The 21,459-nt window shown below is 51.6% G+C and overlaps 2 protein-coding genes across 3 annotated transcripts in view; one reads left to right on the forward strand and one right to left on the reverse strand.

The window, feature by feature from the left end:
- LOC119399510 (alkyldihydroxyacetonephosphate synthase, peroxisomal) overlaps positions 1-21,459 on the reverse strand; it is a 470,712-nt gene that overhangs the window by 331,943 nt on the left and 117,310 nt on the right. The window lies entirely within an intron of this gene.
- Positions 1-21,459, forward strand: part of LOC119399509 (lymphoid-specific helicase) — an 83,757-nt gene that overhangs the window by 42,223 nt on the left and 20,075 nt on the right. The window contains exons 9-11 of the mRNA XM_037666314.2: positions 6,119-6,244; positions 19,772-19,917; positions 21,153-21,372. Of these exons, the coding sequence (XP_037522242.1) occupies positions 6,119-6,244; positions 19,772-19,917; positions 21,153-21,372 (492 nt within the window). The remainder of the gene's footprint in view (positions 1-6,118; positions 6,245-19,771; positions 19,918-21,152; positions 21,373-21,459) is intronic.

Raw genomic sequence — 21,459 nt, forward strand, 5'->3', positions numbered from 1 at the left:
GCAGTAAAAGAACATTCCGAGCATCAAAAGACGTAATAAAATGCTGTTTGTTCGTTTCCGCTTGATTCATGGAAAACGAAACCTCCGTGGCGTTGCCATGGGGAACGGCACGCGTGGTTCAAAGGTTCCGTTTTCGCCGAACTGCGCCTCGCCCGTCTCAGTGGTAGTTTCGGGATCGCGTACTGCCGTGCGTGTTTTGCGCGCTCGTGAAAGTCGCTCTGACAGAAAGTTCGACAAAATGCCGCATGCGTGTGATATTGCCGGATGCCCGAATGGTGCACAACGCCAGTGCTGCAGCAAGGAAACCGGTGTGTCTTTTCACTGGGTGCCGCGGAAGGAACCCTTACGCTCGAAGTGGCTTAGTGTCATGCCATTGCGCCAGTGTGCTAAACAGTCAAAACCTCTGCGTGTGTGCTCGCTGCACTTTCGTACTGAGGATTAAGAGACCAACCGCAACTTGGTGAAGGCTTTGAATGTGCCCATCCAAGCAAGTCTTTGCCGCAGCGCCGTTGTTGCTACTGTGGTCCCGCTACTTCCGCTCGGCTGCTACTAGTGTCGGCGGCCGCGCAGTAAAAGCGGGCAACGTTGGGCACGGCAGCAGTGTCGTATTTTCAGGCGGGAGATTTGAAACGCGCTAATGCGATGCGGACCACTAAAAACATGATTTTATTTCAAAATAAGCACTTCCTTGGCACAAAAGCAGCACTACGAGGTTTCTGGACCGCTATTTCGACAATCAACGTCGACTTAATATTTGCCTTTAGTGTCCCTTTAACTCGTATCTCACGGGACCGGCGAAAATGTCCGAGTTAAGGGGGGACGCGGCTTTCGTATCGCGAAAAATGGCACAAAAGTCGATTTTTTGAAAATCACATTTTGAGTTTCTGTAGACCTTTTTCTATCAGATTCCAAAATATCTTCACCGAAAACCACGTAGAAGTGCTTTAAAAAACTTCTTATGCCTGCCAAGGTGGCAAAAATTATTGCGGAAATCGCAGAAAAACACGGATTTTCAAAAAATCATAGCTCCGCAACGAAGCCACTGGGCGCTGATATATTGGTCTCGTCGGAAAGGGCATTTCTCCGTCTTCAAATTTCCTGCCTCAGCTGGCTCCTCCCTTCAAAAACAAGCACACAAAAACCAAATGTCCGAAGGTCGTTTCGAGGGCTCCGATTGGCCGCGTCCGCCATGTTGCCCCAGCGCGGCTCGCCATTGGTCCGATGCACGCTTCGGGAGATCGTCGGCTGCTGCTGTGCTGCTTGCGCGTCGCGAGGTCACGGCTGTGGAAAGTAGCGGTCTTTGTGACGCGTTCGCACTCGTTCTGCGTTCACGGCTCGACGATCGCGTGGAATATAACTACGTTTCAGTTTGGAGCTGCAAGCGGAAGCTCGATCAGATTACGATGGCGCGCCGCGCTCGCAGCAAACATCGTAAGCGCGCATCTCGGACAGACCCTTTAGCGTTGACTCGTCGGATCAGCGGTTGGAGGTTTTGCTTATCAACACTTCAGACGTCGTGACGAAGATAATCGCGGGACGACTCCTTGTACTCGCGACCACGCATTACGTACTTCGAAAGAAACATCGGGCACCGCGGCCGGCACGTCTACTTCTCGGAGTCGTTGCTAGGCCTAACTCCGCTCACCGCGCCGGCGTGCGAGACGAACCTTGAACTTTGCGGGCAAGAACAACGCGTTAGCGGACCCACGGCAGTGTGCTTTTTCATAATCAATGAAGCGCATCGCCCCCGGCTTCTCGGAACCGCGGATGGTCATTTTACGCATCGGCAGCGGACCCCACAGCCAAGCGTCGACATCAATGCGAGCGTCACCAACCGGTCAAACTGGTCAAACCAAATCAAACAACGGCGTGGGCTTAGTCCCGCTGTTGCCACTGTTCTCACCACGTTTCCAGTTGCTGTCGTTTGGAGCTGCGAAGTTGAGACACGTTGTACGGTCGCTTTTCTGGCAATGAGTTTTCCTGGCCCCAGCGTTAAAAAGAAGTGACGCCAGTTTTCGCTCAAGGAAAAAGTGGACGGAGCTGAATGCTGGAAAAAAGCAAGTGGACATATGCAGGGAGCGTGATATCGCGCCGTCAACAGTGGCAACGATACTGAAGGATCGGGAGAAGATCGTGAAATTACATCGAGAATCACAGCTGGCTCCCTCAAGAAAACGCTTGCGGCTGGGCAACTACCAAACCGTCGACGACGCCGTCCTCACATGGTTTAAGGATGCCAGGCAAGACGGTGTGCCCTTGTCAGGCCCTATTATTCAAGAAAAGGCGCGACAGTTCGCGGTCGCTTTGGGCACCTCCGGCTTCGACGCAAGTGCCGGATGGCTCTTTCAGTTCCAGCAAAGGAATGGCATCATGTGGCAAGTCGCGAGCGGAGAAGAAAAGGCGGCCGATGCCAAAACTGTGATAGCCTGGCGGAACGAGTGCTTTCAGGAAATCGTTGAGTCGTTCAGTCCAGACTACGTTTTCAACGCCGACGAAACGGCGTGCTTTTATCAGCTGTTACCTGATAAGACAATGAACTTTAAAGGTGAAAAATGCAAGGGCGGAAAAAAATCGTGTCTTCGCGTGTCGGTGCTCCTCTGCTGCAACGCCGCAGGCATGGAAAAACTCAAGCCTCTTGGTATTGGCAAGTCCGCCAAGCCTCGCTGCTTGAAAAATGTCTCATTGCCTTGCGACTATCAGGCAAATAAGAAAGCGTGGATGACGCGGGAACTGTTCATGCAGTGGCTGCTGCAGTTCGACAACACAATGAAGAAGAAACAAAATAAGGTTCTTCTAATTGTTAATAACTGCTCGGCACATATGGTGAACGTGCGTTTGAGCAATGTGCAGCTTGAATTTCTGCCCCCGAATTGTACGTCTTTGCTCCAACCTTTAGACCAGGGCATAATAAGATGTGTGAAGGCCGAATTTCGGAAGCGACTTGTGCAGCGTCTTCTCATTAACATATGACTGAAGCTGCCCACGGAGGTCAACATCTGTCAAGCCGCAGAAATGCTGACAGGGTCGTGGTGGAACATCAAGGCAAGCACCATTAGCAACTGCTGGCGAAAGGCAGGTCTTCTCGAGACTTCGCTTACGCCATGAGACTGCGATGACGAAATGGAGCTTGACCCAGAGCTTTGGAATAAGCTTACCGAGAAGCTCCCGGTAGATGCTGCGGTAACCTTCGAGAATTATGTAGACAGTGACTGCACAGCGGCTATGTCCGCAGAGCTCACCTGCGAAGAAATCGTGAGTCAAGTGCATGAGCAAGATTGCTGTAGCAGTGACAAAGATGACACTGGAGATGCAGAGTCTGGGACAACAGAAGAGATTATTTTCAGCTCGGATGTTGTGGTGTTCCTTGAGAAGACCCGATCTTACCTCGGGTGCTGCAAGGATGTACCCGAAGACATCCTTAGGAAGGTTGCGGACGTAGAGGCATACATGCACCAGCGCCTGCTTTCTACTTGCCAGAAGATAACAGACTTTTTTAAGCAGTAAATTGTTTCCACTCGGTGCCCAGTGTTTTCGTTCATTGTTTACGCCCCAACATGTGCACCTCCTGCAAAGGTACACTATTTTTGCTGCTGAGTTACATTAGCGACATCATTTTTCAGTACTACGATATTTCAGAATAACGAATTAAATTCAGTGGTCCCGCAAAGTTCGTTGTAACGAGATTCTACTGTATACACAGTTTTGCCGGGACCGCGTCGCGAGTCCGAGTTAACGAGATCCGGATAAACGAGGTTTTACTGTATAACATAGTTTTATTTTGCCTCCAGGATTGGCTCACCTTTGACCAAGCAATGATGTCATGTGATGATACCATGTGACATCACAAATTTTGGCTATGTGTGACATCATATGGCGACGTCATCATGTGATGATATTTTGCATCACTTGTGTTGACACTGACAGTCAATTTTCACTTTCGGTGAAACGTTTAAGGCTTTCATCTTTGTAAAATTCTTTTGCTTGTGCTGTTTGAGCTGCAAACCAACACAGATGAGCCCGAGTTGGTTCTAGTGTCAAACATTTCAGTGCAAGTATTCTGGTTACTTAAAGAACAGAACAAATATCGAGCACTTTTAATAATTTTCTGTACTAAAAATCATTTTCGCCATTTTTATGAAAGGGCTCCTTCTAGTATTTCCTAGTTGGCAGGCACTTGTCATTATGTGGCACATTTTGTAGAGTTGTTGTTTCGAGCGCAAATGCAACATTGGGGATAAACAGTCAATTCACATAATAAAGATGATTCAGTGTGTGGAAAAGATTGTGGTTTATTCTGGTACAGTCGAGCCCAACTATATCGAACTCGTTTATATCAAATTATCCTGTATATCAAACAATTTCTAAACTCGGTAAATTAACATTGAGAATATATAGCAAAAGTTACTGTTACATCAAACGAAAATAGCGACGACAACCGATATATTAAACTCCATGTGCCTCAAAAGTGCCCCAGCAAGTTGGCTTTCCCTCGCGGTGGCGGGGAAAACTGCCGGCGACACGCTACAAAAAGTGGTTTAGACCCGGCTGTGCATGGGAGAACGCCCCCCTGCAAAAATAAAAATGATCCTGGCCTGCTCTCAGCGCTTACAGCCAATCAGAGGCCGTTGTGCTTTCTCCGAGGCGCGGAGGCGGTACAAGTGAGCGCCATTTTTTCCTTCTTTATGCTTGCGTGCCTGCTGTTGCCTCTTTTCCTCGAGTCCTCATTCAGCATGGTCTGTGCTGGTGGTGTTGCCTGTTGGTACTCTGTGAACTTTCTTGGCGCGCTGTCGTCATGGCTTGTGCAAAGAGGCAGAATTTGCCGTTCGCCGCAAAACTCGAAACAATAAATTGAGTGGAGTGCGGTGAGAAGAAGTCCGACGTCGCCGTCGCGTACAAGACTCCAAGGAGCACCTTTAGTACTATCCTGAAGAACAAGGCAGACATGAGGGCCAAGTCGGACAAAAGGCCAGGTGCCCGTGGCGCCCAATGTGTGCGCACTGCTGTGTACGAAGATGTCGAAGCGGCCGTTTACAAGTCGATCTTAAGCAGGGAGCTTAAGATCGACTTGCTCGGAGCTCTTTCTATGCTGAGTAGATAGTGGGCAGATGTCACGAAGGAGACGATCCAGAACTGCTTTAGGCATGCCGGCTTCCGCATGCCTGGTGATGACACCCCAAATTCCGATGACAGCACTGAAGACACCGCAGGTGTTTCCGCCGAAGTTTGGAGCGAGCTGGCAGAGTTCCCGGGTGCTATCGACGGATCGACATTCGACGAGTTCGTCAGTGCGGACGATGATGTCGCCATTATGGGCCAGAGGACTACGTTGCAGACGTTGTGCCGACCACGAGCCAAAGCGACAGCAATAAGGAAATTGACGATGGCCCGAAGTGATTAGTGCACTTGCGTTGGTCCGGTGCTATTGCGTGAATATGGAAGGTTGCAGCCTCAGCTGTTCCGACTCATTGGACAACGTGGAGGCGTGCATGCTGTCGCAGGCAGCGAAGTCGTTGAAACAGAAGAAAATCCAGGACTATTTTGTTCCAAAGTAGGGCACGCAAGTAAGCCACCATATTAATAAAGTACTTTTCTTATTGGTATGTGCCTTTGTGTCATCAAATTCTATAGCGGGCCTATATTGAATTATGCCATATATCGAACTAATAAACGTTTTTCGGCGAGTTCGATATAACCGGGTGCGACTGTATGTCTGCCTTTCTAAGGTATGGGCTCAATTTTTCGTGTGACAATGCATGTGGTGACTTCAAATACTGTCAAGCTCGCTTATCATGATAACACTTTTAGTTATATATCAGATATAACCATGAGAAGCTGCTGCACCGTGAAGTTTTGTGCAGCTTCTATCGAGAAATAAATCGCTTATTACCATGTGCTTGTGCTGCAGCACTGTCAGTTATGATTGACAAATTGTCGGCTGAATCGGGGAACAAAATTCAGATTCTGTGTATTGCACTCCTTGCTTTTAAGCAGTGGGGTCTCTGTCCTACGGTTGTGCGTTTTGCATTTCAACCGACAGTTTGTCGTGGATTTGACCTTCCATCTATCTGAGCTTACGAGAGATTATTCTGAGAATATTTTCTCTGGTGGCCTCTTTCAGGACGACGTTATTCTCGAGCTACCACGCAAGACCGAGCTACTGGTGTACGCGCAGCTGAGCCCGCTTCAGGAGAAGCTCTACAAGATCTGCATGGACCGTGCATTTGAGGCCGCTGCTGAAAACAAGGTGCAACATCTTTCTGTCAATGTTTTTGAGCATGTGCATGTGCACTTAGTAATATACCTCTACGATAAAAAATTAACTTGAACGATCTGTGTCGTAATAAAGCCTCTTGGGAACGTGCCCACGGAAATGAAGCGAGCATTGCCGTTGGCATGTTCATGTCAGACATAACATTATCCGGTCTTGAGCAAATCGCATTGTGGCCTCAACTTGCACCGCACTTCTGACTATACATGACGCCTTCTTATCAAGTGCAGTTTAGTGGCTCCCGTTGACACCATGAGTATATACCGGGTGTCCCAGCTAACTCGGCCCAAGATTTAAAAGAAAACTGTGCTCTAGGAAAATTCTACTTATTGTATATTAGTGGTAGTCGTGTGCATAGGTCGGCAAACTCACTCAGACTCGGATTGAGCCGTGAGTCTGAGTTTGAGTGAGCCCAGGTGAGTAATATTTTGGTGAGTCCAAGTGAGTCCGGTTGAGGAAAATTTTGGCGAGTCTGAGTCTGAGTGAGCCCTAAGCACAAAATATATGTCTTGAGTGAGTCCGAGTGACCTCCAAATTTTTTGCCGACCTATGGTGATAACTGCTCAACTTCAGCGTTACTATCAACCATATGACGGCTCACGTTGATACTCACTTCTCCTCACAGATACTTTAACGCACTAGTGTTCATATGCCAGCTCAATATTTATTTCAAGAGACATGCCTTGACCCCCCTCCCCCCCGCAACATTTTTTAAAGGAAGTTCTTGATAAAATTAGTCCTTACTGGATTGCAGTCACTGATAACTCGTATGTGAATGTACCAGATCAAAATGCGTATCGTAGAGCACCAATATGCGAGATATTGGCGTTTAAAGGGACACTAAAGAGCAAAACTATTTTTCTCATATTAGTAAAGTACTCTTTCACGATACCAAAACACCACGCTTGCAGCGAAAAGACGCTTAGTAAGCGAGAAAACACGCAAAAACAAAATGTGGGTGGCGACACCACCTTGAAGTTTCCGCACCATTGGCCGTGACGTCCCGTTTAGACGGTGCCTGCTAGCGACTACGTAGTTCCTAATCGGTAAAAATGAAGTACATTGTCGTCTGAGGGGGCCATAGACTTAACGTACCAAGTTTGGGGTAATTTTGTTGAGCCAATGGCGCCAAAATACGATAAATACACTTTGAAATCTGTGACGTGTCATGCGGGGAGATTTCGGCGCAAAATTTAAAAATGAAACTTTGAACTTGATTTTCTTCTCTATCAATAAACCTGTAATGGCGAAATCAACTACATTAGAGTTCTCAGAGCACAATTTATCGATCTAAAGCGATTCATTGTTTCTCTTTAGTGTCCCTTTAAGTGCGTTGACATCCTGACCAAAAAAAAGCTAATTATACGCTAACGGACTCATGAGTCGACTCATTCAGACTCACTCAAGCTCAGATTGAGCCGTGAGTTCGAGTGAGTGATATTTAGGTGAGTCTGAGTGAGTCCGGTTGAGAAAAATTTGAGCGACTCTGAGTCCGAGTGAGCCCTAAAAGCAAAATATATTCCATGAGAGAGTCTGAGTGAGCTCCACATTTTTTGCCGACCTATGGTCGTGTGTACATACAACTTGTATTTTTTTCATGAGTAACAACTAATTAATTCACTAACTTTAATTGGCCAACTTTTTTATTCTTTCTCGAATCGGTAAAATAATAACTTTATGTTGTAGGTCACCTCAAATAACCCCAGAATCAAGCATTTACTTTGTGTTGAAATCTTGGTTGTTTTTTTTCAAGAAAAAACAAAAGTGCGCGAAATATGCCAAATATGAAACAGACGCGCTTGCGCGTCACTACTCATGCGCTTCCAAGCATTCCTTGAATGATACACGGCTGCGTTCGTTCATCGCCGCATTGTACAGGGTGTAGTGTACACGTACCTCACAGGAGTACGGCCGCTAGCGTGGGTTCGGACTTAGCGAGCCACAGGGCCGCGTTTGCCGTCGCCTCGCGTGAACTAGCGCGCCGCTGCACACGTACGTTCGAGCGCAAAGGCGCCGAGCGCAACGTGGCAAGTACACAGTGCTGCTCTCGAGATCCGCAACAGTTTATTGCCTGCGGCAACACCACAAAACGCCGTACAACGCCCGCTCCCAAAGGCGGCGGGAGAAGCAAAACAGGCTTCACCACGCCACGGGCGAAAATACAACACAAAGGGTGCCGCTAGCACGTCTCCGCGGGCAACGGGCTCACGGCGACACGCCGCTAAGGGAAAACGGGTCCCTCGCGACTATGCTGCGTACTCTTACGATCCGCGACCACAGGGCCCGATCGCTCGAGTGAGGGCAACTCCGCTCGCGTTGGCTTCGATAGGTACGGCTTTGGCGTAGTAAGACCACGCGCGAATGCACCGCACCGCTCTTCAGCCTAGCGTTCGGAAAGAGGACAACGTAAGGTAAGCGCTCGCCGCTGGCGCAAGGCACCGTTAGCGAGTTCCGTCCGAGCGAGCCCAAAAGAGGAGCCGACGGGAGAGAAAATACGTGCTTACCCTGCGAGGTCCAGAAAGGGTCTCCTCCTCGCTGCGCGAAACGTCTCGCGGGACACGAAACTCGAGCGCAGCGCCCTCCGTCGAGGTTCGGCGCCGGGAGAGAGGAAGTTAACGTCACTCCCCGCTCGCCCAGCGCCGTAAGACGGCGGAGGAGAGGAACGGCATGATCGGACGTGGGGATGGCAGAAATAGGCGAAAACCAGCGCAATGGCAACGGGCAAGCCTCAATCACCACATCCCCCTCTCCTAAATTTGCCCTTTACCAGTCTGCCAAGGCAGCCGGCGGTCACCCATGCAGTTAAAATAACACTGCTATGAGCAACCACTAGCCTCATGTCCAGCCCTGAAGCTGCTGCTAAAAACAGAATACATAATAATGCAAGAAAAATCAATAACAAAAGACAATACGCTTGAAACACCTAATACAATAAAATGGCGCTGCGGAAGGAAGGTAAAGAAAATTAAGGCAAGTGTTTGTGATGCTTGCGCGAAAGAGCGTCCACAACGCGGAGGGGAGGCAGAGCGTAATAATTGTCAGCGGGGTGAATGCCAGAGTGCGAGGCAGGGGGCTTTTTTTTTTTTTTTTGAAGTCCTCAAGGCGGGAACGGGTCACTGACGGCTCGTCGCTCTTGTCGGCGATTAGCCTGAGAGTCCGACGAACGCCGCTTCGGTGGTGGTGCGACGGTTCCGAATTTTCGGCTGGAATGACGGGAGACCTCGCTGGGACAGCCGGCCCCCTTTTTTTTTTTGAATCAATAAGGCCGACCCGAACTGGCTGCGAGGCATCCTGGAGCCGGCAAAGCGCAGGCATACCTGCTATGTCAGCTGGCTTAGCGCAGGAGCCATGATGGAGAGGGCAGCCAGGCTTCTCGACGACGGCCGAGAGCAGGGGCACCGCTGGTCTGTCCGGCGTCAGCGGGTCATTGACCGGAGTGTCCACGTAAATTAGGCGAATTCACCACGCACACTCTTTCCAGGCACGCATCAATGCACCACGCACGTACGCACACACACACACACGTCACTGCACATAGCAGCGCTTTCACCAAGCGCAGCCCGAGTTCGCCGTCCAAGGCCACTGCGCCTCACTTTTCACGGTGTCATGTCGCCAACCGCGCGCGCTCGCGTGGGAAGGCGCAAAGCGTCCTTCGTTCTTCTCCCCCCGCAAAGCACCGCTATTCACGAATCCTTCCGCAGGCGCAAGAAATAAAACACGGAAAAGAAAGTAAAGAGAACAAAATGACAGTCAATATGCGGCAAACACAATTGAAAAACGTATTAAATACGCATGAGTATTCAAATAAAACAGAAAAAAACACTAGCAGCAAACTGGGCGGGCCGACTTCTTTGCGAGCACTGGCCGTAAAGAAGCTAGCATACTGAGGCTAGAAAGTAACTGAGGGCCTTCGGTTGCGGAAAACAGAGTCCGCCGTCCGGCGCGAAATCACAAAGGTGACCGCTTCCTCAGATTATACCGATGCGGGGTCCGAATGCGGTCCGCCACACCGGGTGTGCCCCGTTGCTTGCGCGAAGTACCACAGGGCGCTGGCGCAAGCTCGTCAGACCGTGATGCAAAGGCTTTCAGGTCTGCGATATGGGCACGGCTGAGTTTTCCCGAAATGGGATCTTTCAGCAAGTACGCGAGTGGAGTCCAAGCTTTCTCCACTCGGTACGGACCAAGCCACTTAGGAGCGAGTGAGGCTGAGAACCCCTTACTCACGTCGCTAAGGGCGTGGTTGCGCTTCAGGACAAGATCGGCCACCTCAAATGCTAGGTCGCGATGCTTGCGGTCATATTGGGCTTTCTGCTGAGCCCTAGACGACGCCAAACTTTGCCTTGCTTTACAGAAAGCTCGACAAAGCCGGTCCCGAAGCTGTGATGCGTAAGCAGAACAATCTGTCTGCTTCTCCTCGTCCCCGAGCTGGCATTGAATGACACTGGTCACTGGATTTGCCAACTCCCTTCCAAAATTTAAGAAGGCGAGCGAGAAATCAGTCGAGCGACTCTCGGATGTTCAAATGGCGAACGCGAGCTCGCTCAAATGGTCTGCCCAGTCCCTTTGACTTTCGGCAAAGGCCGCCAACATTGGTTTGAGCGTACGATTGACGCGCTCCGTCAAATTGGACTGGGGATGGTAGGGTGAAGTGGTGCAGTGATCAATTCCAAGGGAACGGCACGTGACACCAAACACTCGAGCGGTGAAATACGAAGCGTTGTCAGTGATGAGCCTTTGCGGAAAGCCGAACCGGCAAAACACTTCCTGCAGCTTCTCGAGCACCGCCCTCGCTGTCACCTTCCAAAGAGGGAACAATGCCACCCACTTCGAAAAGTGATCCACGACTACCATGAGGTGAATGAACCCCTGCTTACTTCTGGGAAAAGGTCCCATTAGATCGCAGGTGGCCACTTGCCACGGACGCTCACTGACAATCGGCTTCATCAGACCAGGTGGCTTGCCACCCCTAGACTTCACCGTTTGACAGACGTGGCAGGAACGGCAATAGCGATAAACGTCACGCTTCATGCCGGGCCAGGTCACCGTCTTGCTCAGTTTTGCGAAAACTTTGGAGCCACTCAGGTGACCGGCCATGGGTTCGTCGTGAGAGGATCGCAACAGGGCGACTCTCAGACTTTTGGGCATAACCACCTTAAACGGATCGATAGACTCGTCGTCGGTGGCTATATATTTCAGCAGGAGCCCGTCATGGTCCAGCAAATATGAATCTGCCGGGGACTCAGCGACACACGCTGGTTCCAGCCCCCTATCCGCGCCCGCTGCAGGGCAAGCAGCGTAAGGGCGCTCCGTCTCCCTGAGACCGTTGCATATTTCGCGACAAAACGGATCACTTTGCTGAGCCTTCAGTAGCTCTTGTCTGCTGAAAGCGATTCCCATTCTCCCAAAGGGGAACCTGGTATCGCGCCCACTCAGGACCGCAGCAACCGCCGCTTGCGTCGGCGTCACGGGTTCGCTCTCGGCATCATGGCCTTTGGAGAGCTCACCCGCTGGCCGGCTTCGCGGAGCGCTGTTTGCCTGGATAGCAGCCAGGGTTCGTCCGAATGCGGCGGACTCGCCCCTTTCGCCGAACGGCGGCGAAGCCGCTGTTTCGCCCCCACCGCTTGCTTGTGCAAAGGCACCGCTAGCGGCTGTCGCACCGGAATCAAGGTTCTCGGCAGACAATGGGGCACGAGATAGCGCGTCAGCTACCACGTTGGTGCTCCCCTTTCGATACTGCACTGCAAAATTATAGTGCTGTATCAGGAGAGCCCAGCGCGCCAGCCTGCCCGCAGGCTCACGGAGCCGCATCAGCCAGCTGAGCGCACTGTGATCCGTTTGCACCACGAATTTCGTCCCATCAAGGTAGACGTCAAATTTCCGCAGTGCAAACACGATGGCGAGGCACTCCTTTTCGGTAACGGAATAATTTTTCTCCGCGGGTACCAAGGAGCGGCTGGCAAAGGCCAACGGCTGCAACACGCCATCGTATTCCTGTAGAAGAACGGCTCCTAATCCCAGATCGCTCGCATCAGTCTGAACAACGAACGGTCTGGTCAGGTCGGGGAGTCTGAGCTGCGCTGTCTCCGCAATGGCGCTAGACAGTCGGCAAAACGCCTCTTGCTGCTCAGGTCCCCATTGCCAAACAGCAGACTTACCCAAGAGCTTGGTCAAGGGCGCCTGCAGTCGGGCACGGAACGGTATGAAGGAACGATAAAAGTTAACCATTCCCACAAAGCGGCGAAGGCCACGTACGTCCTTGGGCACGGGGAAATCGAGGATTGCTCGAAGTTTCTCCCGATCCGGCTCAATGGAGCCTTCGCCCAGCGTAAACCCGAGTAACTGAATACGGGTCTGCGCTAATTGGGCTTTCGCAGGATTTAACGTCATCCCGGCAGCCCGCACCCTCTCGAGCACATCGGCAACATGGGTCAAGTGCTCTTCGAAGGTTCGTGAATAAATCACGATGTCGTCGAGGTAGCACAAGCAGTAAGACCACTTTGCTTCCCCGAGGACGCGGTCCATGCGTCTTTGAAACGTCGCAGGAGCATTGCAAAGACCAAAGGGCATCCAAGTGAACTCGAACAACCCTCTGTGGGACGTGAAAGCAGTTTTGCACTGGTCACGCTCACCCATCCGGACCTGTAGGTAACCTTTCGAGGCGTCAAGCGTGGTAAAGTACCGTGCCTCGCTCAGGTTTCCTACGATGGAGTTTATCGTAGGGAGTGGATAGGCATCCTTACGAGTCACTCCGTTCAGACGGCGATAGTCGACGCACAGGCGATGACTGCCGTCTTTCTTAGGCACCAACACAATTGGAGACGCCCAGGAGCTAGACGAACGGCGAATAATGCCTGCCGATAGCATGTCGTCTAGCAAGCCGTCGATAATCTGCCTTTTGGCGAGACTGACGGGCCTGGGGTTACACTTCAAAGGAAGCGCGTCGCCAGTTTCGATCACGTGGCTAACAAAATCGGTACAGCCCGGTTGATCGGTGAAGAGCTCATCGTACTGGCGTAAAAGTGCCGACAGATGAGCCTTCTCTGTATCATCCAAATGAGTCGCACAGGCGATCAAAGGATGTGGTGCCTCTTCGTGTCGTGTCGGTCGATCCAAAAGGGGGTTTCGAGCCGACGAGCGCGTACTGCCAGAGTATGACCCCGAAGTTTGCGCGCGACACGGTTCGTGCCGTCCCTCTCGTTCCCAAAGGGGACTGTGAGAGGAGGACTGCGTTGAGCAGGGGTATGACCCCGAACTCTCCGCGTGGCACGTTTCCGACGCTTGTGCGGCAAAGGCAACAGTAAGCGCCGGCGGGCTGATGAACGGCTTGAGTTGGGAAAAGGGCCCATCACGATAGCCGCCATTCGCAATGTCCACAACGATCCCGGTCTTCAAAAGAAAGTCCCGACCGAGAATCACAGGAACATTGAGCCCTGGGAGATGAACAAAACGCGCGCGTCTCATTCGATCTCCCCATCTGACAGTCAACCTTGCGGCGCCAGCCGAATGGGCCACGCCTGTTGCAAGAGTGAATGTCGTTCGGCAGTCCCGCAAGCGCACCGAATGCTTCTGCAAGTGGGACAATACCTGTTCGCCGAACAACGAAGCGCTAGCGCCCGTGTCCAGCAACGCCGAAAATTCACGGCCGGCAATAATGACCGGAATGAACGGCGCGTGCGCACCAGCAAGACAGCTTGCCCTGTACGCAGAGGGTAGAAGCAAAGGTTCGGCCGCTCGTGCCTTCACGAACGACCCGCATTTCCGTTTCCCTGCCTCACAGGAGGCCTAGATCCGGTGCATTCCCTTGCTACGTGCCCTCTTTCACGGCAGCGAAAACAGCGCACTCCATCTCGATCTCTTTCACGAGACGGAGCAGCCTCGAGCTGCTGTGATCGGCTCGCCACGTTATCACAGGATACGTTACGACGAGCGTCACCCACATTGCGTTGGGTCGGATGGCGTCCCTTCGCGTGGGTTTCAGGTGGTGCAGCACAGGCTGCCTGCCTTTCGTGCGTATAGGGGTCAAGAGCGCGATCGCTCAACTCCCACGCACAGCCACCGGCAGCCGCAAAGGCAGCGCCATGTGACTTTTGTTGGGGCACAGCCCCTCGCCATGCGCAGCGCGGCTCGAGGGCATCGCTGGCTGGCGGCGGCGGGCGATAGGCGCGCGTGGCGAGAAGGTCTCCTTGAATGCGCTTTGCCTCGGCGGCCAGCTCCTCCAAATCGCGGAAGCGACCGCCTCGCAGGTACGCCGAAAAGGTCGGATGTGCCTGCCGGATCACCCGTTCGACGCGTTCCTCGTTCGAGGCTCGGGGCTCAGCGATAGAGAAAAGGTCGTCCATCGCGCGTACGTACTCCTGAAGCGACTCATCAGGAGCTTGTGTACGGAGCTCGAGCTCTCGCCACATCCTACTCTCGTAGTCAGCGGGTAGGAATTCGCGCAGAAAGGCCGCGCGGAACTCCTCGAGGGTTGCTGCTCGGTAGCCGGCAAGCCGATACCACCTCGCCGCCGTGTCAGTCAGTGCAGCCGGGACAACGTGCCCGAGCACCTCCTGATCGTCCAAACCCATTGCTCTCTGATAACGTGACAGAGAGTCAAGGTAATCTCGGGTGCTGAACATATCACCGTATCCACTGTAAGTCGGCACAGGCAACATAACAGCGGGGTGAGCGCGTTTCGGAACGGCCGAAAGCGTTTGTACAGCTCCCGAGAGCTCTTGGATCATCTGGACGGCGTTTTGCAGCAGCGTCTGAGTCGCACCTGCTTCACAGGAAGCCGTTGGTGCGTTAGCGGCGCGGTCGAGCGAAGGTGAACAGTCTCCCAGCTCGATCAGTGGAGCGGTTTCAAAACTACTACCGCCCTGCGCGCCATTCCCAGAGCAAAAGAGGCTCCTAGAGGGATTTGCCTGCTGTCGAACATCATTGCCACTTGGTGCGGCTACCGTCGACAATACAGGCGCCTGCTCAGCGTGCGGTCGAACTGTCAGTTGCACGGCTGATGGCGGGCAAAAGTCGGCAAGGGCCAAAGCCTGCGCCCCGTCAATTCCACAGGGAACCGACTGAAAGCGCTGTGCCGTCGAACTGCCACGCATTTCGAAGGGTACTGCAGCAGTCGAAGGCGGCTGAGCGCACCGTTCGGGTAGGGCAAAGGGCCCAGTCCGTAACGACGCTCCATCTCCAAAGGGAGCTGGCAGGCGCTTTGTGTCGTCCCCACAGGGGGTTGCGACACGTAAGGCACTGGCCTTGTTCTCGTGCAACGCGGTGTCTGCCAGAACAGTCAACGGACAAAAATCCCGCGAAGCAGACATGTTGCGGCGAGCCCGAGACGCACAGGCGTACTGACTCGCTAAGAGCAGTCAAAAGCTTAATGAGCTTTTGATACCGCGTTGGGCGCCAGTGTAGTGTACACGTACCTCACAGGAGTACGGCCACTAGCGTGGGTTCGGACTTAGCGAGCCACAGGGCCGCGTTTGCCGTCGCCTCGCGTGAATTAGCGCGCCGCTGCACACGTACGTTCGAGCGCAAAGGCGACGAGCGCAACGCGGCAAGTACACAGTGCTGCTCTCGAGATCCGCAACAGTTTATTGCCTGCGGCAACACCACAAAACGCCGTACAACGCCCGCTCCCAAAGGCGGCGGGAGAAGCAAAACAGGCTTCACTACGCCACGGGCGAAAATACAACACAAAGGGTGTCGCTAGCACGTCTCCGCGGGCAACGGGCTCACAGCGACACGCCGCTAAGGAAAAACGGGTCCCTCGCGACTATGCTGCGTACTCTTACGATCCGCGACCGCAGGGCCCGATCGCTCGAGTGAGGGCAACTCCGCTCGCGTTGGCTCCGATAGGTACGGCTTTGGCGTAGTAAGACCACGCGCGAATGCACCGCACTGCTCTTCAGCCTAGCGTTCGGAAAGAGGACAACGTAAGGTAAGTGCTCGCCGCTGGCGCAAGGCACCGTTAGCGAGTTCCGTCCGAGCGAGCCCAAAAGAGGAGCCGACGGACAGGAGAGAAAATACGTGCTTACCCTACGAGGTCCAGAAAGGGTCTCCTCCTCGCTGCGCGAAACGTCTCGCGGGACACGAAACTCGAGCGCAGCGCCCCCCGTCGAGGTCCGGCGCCGGGAGAGAGGAGGTTAACATCACTCCCCGCTCGCCCAGCGCCGTAAGACGGCGGAGGAGAGGAACGGCATGATCGGACGTGGGGATGGCAGAAATAGGCGAAAACCAGCGCAATGGCGACGGGCAAGCCTCAATCCCCACAAGGGCTTAACACTATGATGGAGGCATCAGCGGTGTGTTTTGATGCGCATCCATCAAATAGTGTGAAGCCATGTACAAAGAATGAACTGTTCTAAACGCTGTTCTAAATATTTGACTATATACAGTCAAATCCCGCTACAACGAATTGATGGGACGCGCGGAAAAGTTTGTCGTCGTGGAATTTCGTCGCAGCAAAATTTCATGTGTAGACCATAAAAGTTAGGAAGATCTGATGCTTATGACACGTCCTTTGGTCGCGGCAAGCACATGCATTGTCTTTTGCATTGAACTCTTGCTAACTCGGGCGTACTTGGCCGCACACCGAGTGAATGTATATTCTCGCGTATAACACGCACAAAATATCCAGAAAACGTAGTGCTAAACTTGTGGTGCGGGTTATACGCGAATTTTGGTGCGCAAGTTGCCTTCATGGTAATGCAAGGAAGGCGGCTGTGCGTCAATACGAGAGTTATACACGTGGGTTATACAGAAGCAAAGACAATATGCAGGCTACCCTTGAAGCGTGCGAAGCACATAGTGCCACGAAGTAGCGTGCCAAAGTTCACTTGAGGCTAACTGAAAATGGAAGTGCTGAAGCTCCACACTACCACAGTCATAAGCGAGCGAAAGGAAAACCGAAACGCTTCGTGCCATTTTACGACTTTATTGCCTTCAATCTTTCTTCCGATGTGTTAGCTGCGTACTTGAGCGTATTCGCTATTGATGATCGCGACGATGGTGACCGCGGTGTTCTGCGCGGCGATGGCGGCAAACGGTAGTTCCGTTTCCATCTGTGTGTGCTTGCCGTGCGCGTGCCTTCGGAACTGTGTCGTTACTATCTGTGATCGCGACTACCGCGCTTTTTACGACTCAAAGCAGCATTGCTTTGAGTCGGCGCGTGTACTTTCGTGGTCGCCCATGATGCGTCAACACAACCGCATTTGTCTTCGCAGCGGTTGCGGCAGAATGTAGTTACACTTGGACTAAGTGCACGCTGGCCGCGTGTGTGCCTTCAAAACGCCATGGATGTCATTCACAATCGCAGGGCTTGTGACGACGAGTAGTAGTTTTGTTTTGAGTGCTACGTCAAAAACATGGCGGGAGTTCTTGAACGATTCTTCTGCGGCCCACACACGCATCAAACCTGCCAGCAGCATCATGGCGGATAGATGATCTGTCGCTGAGCATCTCAATGGCGAAAAATTTACCGGGATGTGCATGTGGTGGCAGAAAGCATGCCTCCGAAGACACTGGTCTTGCGATGTGGCCGCAAGGCTCTGGCAACGAGGAATGGTTGAGTTTGTAGCAGAATTTCACGGCAATCCTAGACAAGCTCCTTTTTCTTGTGGTGGCACTCGCGAAAACTTCGTTCAAGCAGAAATAACCAGAAAAAGTATTTGTTGTGACGAGACATTTTTCACGAGACATATTTCTATAGGCGGCTGATGGGGAATCGAAAATTATTCGTTGTGGCAGAAATTTCGTTGTAGCGGTATGCGTTATAGCGGGTTTCGACTGTATATAAATACTCGTTTCTATGTAGTAACATGTCATGTCTTATTTGGAGAAGTTCAAGTAAGCCCCCTTTCACTTTTTCTTTTTTTGGTCGCGTGCAATAGAAACGAAGTTGTTTTGTTAGGATTGTGCTTAGTTCTTCTAAAACTTTAGGGCATTGTGGTGCATTAACCCTCGAAAATGTTGAGAGAGACCTCTACTAGTTTTTTTACCCGCAAGAAGCTGCCATGAATAGGGAAGACGCGCTCAAGTTTGCCCGCCGACGCCAGCGCTTGCCATTCCCCTGCCGGAAAAAGCGTACACTAGTAGAGTGTTACGACCCTTCCGCTCCCTTTGGCTCCCACGCATTTGCGAAGCGCGCGCTGCACGTGAAACGACCCTCGTTCCGCGATGTCACCCCGACAGAAAGGGGGGGAACTATTGCTGCGTCGCCAACTGTCACAATGGCCGTGCAAACACGAAGGGGTCTGCTCCGCCAGTCAAATTCTACCAATTCCCAAACAGATGGCACGAAAAAAGCAGACGGCAGGCATGGATGCGACGCTCACGCTTGAGTGGGCACGAGCACAGCAACTACAAAAAAATTTTTAAAAAGCATTAGCCGTTGTTGCACATCCATTGGCTTTTTTTTTTTTTTTTTTTTTTTGGTAGATAAGGTGAATTAGTTGCTACTGAGTGCAGGTACAGCCCGTACAACACAGTGCACTTTCGATAGTGACCAAGATAAAATGCCTGCTAAAAAGACAGGGCGTGCAAACACGGACACAAGAAAGAAGTCAGGACACCACAAACGCCGTTTGTGGTGTGCTGACTTCTTTCTTGTCTCCGTGTTTGCATGCCCTGTCTTTTTAGAATGAATACTTACCAACTAGCTCAGCTCTCTGTTATTATAAAATGCCTTGACAGCAATTGGCTCTTCCCCCGCAGATTGCGCAAAAAAAAAAAAAAGTTTTTCTGAAAGCTAGGCGCTCGTCATTTCCCTATTAATATCCTATGTCACGTTGATAGTACGCACGCTGTTCGTGAACTCGGAGTACCGGCTATGAGAACGGCGATAATGCAAGGAAGGACACACGAGATAGATGTCAATTTTTGTTGCGGGAAAGAAAGAAGCCCGAAATATACCATTTATTTTTGGAGTGTTGTGTACCGCACGATAACTCGAATGGTTGCTAGTAAATTAAGGTATCCCAACTAATAGCAGTCAAAGCGCCAGGGCCGCTTAGCCTAAAGCACGAGAAGCAGCCTTACCCATGCATCGAGTAACAAACATAGAGAGTGTGTAGTACACACAGCAAACCAAATAAAGCAGGTATATAATTATGAACGTACAGAACATTGTGCTAACTTCACGTCGCAAACAGCGTCGTCCTTCACTTGCGAAATGCACTTCGTTCTGACGAGGACGGCGTCGTCTGCTATCACTTGCTCCGCATCTGCTACATGGCTGAGCAGACGCTGACCTTTCACCAAATTGCTGCCACACGGACAGAAGCGTGCACATCCTAACCGCGCGCGACACGAAATTCTCAAAAACACGTGCAGAACGCGTTGAGCGCCTTTTCAAGGCAGCTTGAAGGGGACAGCGGAAGGGTCAACACTCGAGTAACCAGTTTTTTCCCCACATTGACTGACAGCGCCAGGCACCGCAGCGCCTCCCACGGCGTGGGTCTCCCCTATACCACAGGAATGAACGGGTCTAAGTAGCACATGCTCACGACGTCTGCGCAGGATGATTCCGGTATAGAGGTGGAGAACCTGGGCAGGGGCCAACGCAGCTCGCGGAAGAAACCCGTCAAGTACACCATTCCTGGCGAGGACGACATCTTCGCCCACAACAGTGACGACGACGAGAACTCTCGCGACAGCGGCATCAGGTGAGTGTGCAAGGTGACCTGGAAAATGATTGTGTTCTTTTTCACCGTCCTAGTCTTTCATTAGCGTTAAATATTCCAAGCAATAAATTTCAACGCAGTACAGTGCTCATCCTGTGTCGTCATTATTTTCCCTTTTAACTACAGTAGAATCTGCAAAGTGAAGTCGCCTAAGTCTGTTATATGCAGGCTCGACGGTGTGAAATCCGTCATGTAGTGTGCATGTGGTTCGTAGACGACAATTAAACTTATTTTAGACAGTGATGGCGCTTTAGTAGTCCGCCTTGGTGGTACAGTGGTTGCAGTGCTCAGCTGCTGACCCGAAAGACGCAGGTCCGATCCCGGCCATGGCGGTCGCATTTCAATTGAGGTCAAGTGCTAGAGGCCCGTGTACTGTGCAGTGTCAGAGCATGTTTAAAGGAGTACTGACACGAAAACTTTCACTTGTCGTTATTTTGCGGCAAATGAAAGGCCAAGCCCTCAAGACCCTAGAAAAGGTAGTGCTAAGCGCGAGTGCACCCTGAAGAAGTAATTACAGTGTGTTTTTAAAAGCTAGTTTCGGTTCCTACTGTACCCTGACGTCACAACACGGTATGAGCTTCTCGTCACGTGCTCGCACAATATACAGTGACGTTTCCACGGCCGCTCCGCAACGTGGCTCCGTTGGTGACGTAGAAGCGGCCATTTTGAATCTTTTGGTGACGCACAAGCGGCCATCTTGGAAGTTTTGGTACCTGACGTCATCATAACTAGCCAAACTGCTGCGTGAAGTCACCAGAATTAGTACTGTAGCCTGACGTCAAGCTAGTGTCGATGTCAGTAGGTGCGCCATGAAAAAATTGACTTTAATATCAAAATTAAATATCTTATCAGCATTTGCCGAGCTTCACACTTGCTCAGAGTCGTCTCTGCATACAGGAGATTTGTATGGCGGAGTACACTCGCCTTCCAAAAAAGGTGTCAGTACCCCTTTAAGAACACCAGGTGGTCAAAATTTCTGGAGCCCTCCACTATGGCGTCACTGATAATCATATCATGGTTTTTGGATGTAAAACCCCTGATATTATGGGCATTAGTTGTAACCACATTTCATTTCTGAGGTAGTAAAGCTTGTCGTTGATGTAATTTTACTGCCAGAATTGGAGCCGCACTATTTTTTTCGTGTTGCATGCATTCGGGTTCCGAATTCATAAGCATTATGTATTCACTGTGTGCTCGCTTTATTTTGGGTAAAACAGTTCAGCGTCGTCGAAAGACGAGGTCCGTGACCCATACGAGCAACTCCGGCGGAGCAAGAACCCGCTGATGGACCTGCGGAAGGTGTGCAACCACCCGTACCTCTTCCACGGGTTGTGCAACGAGGACGACGGCACAAACGGCGAGCACCTGGTTCAGGCCTGTGGCAAGCTACGGCTTCTCGACTGCATGCTCAAAGAGCTCAAGCGCCGAGGCCACAAGGTACGCAGATTCGAAGCAGGAGACACCCATGCAGAACAAATTTGGTTGTTTCATGTGGGAAGAAATACAGTAGAACCTCGTTCATAC

The sequence above is a fragment of the Rhipicephalus sanguineus genome, chromosome 7 (assembly GCF_013339695.2).
Source record: "Rhipicephalus sanguineus isolate Rsan-2018 chromosome 7, BIME_Rsan_1.4, whole genome shotgun sequence".
Lineage (NCBI taxonomy): Eukaryota > Metazoa > Arthropoda > Arachnida > Ixodida > Ixodidae > Rhipicephalus > Rhipicephalus sanguineus.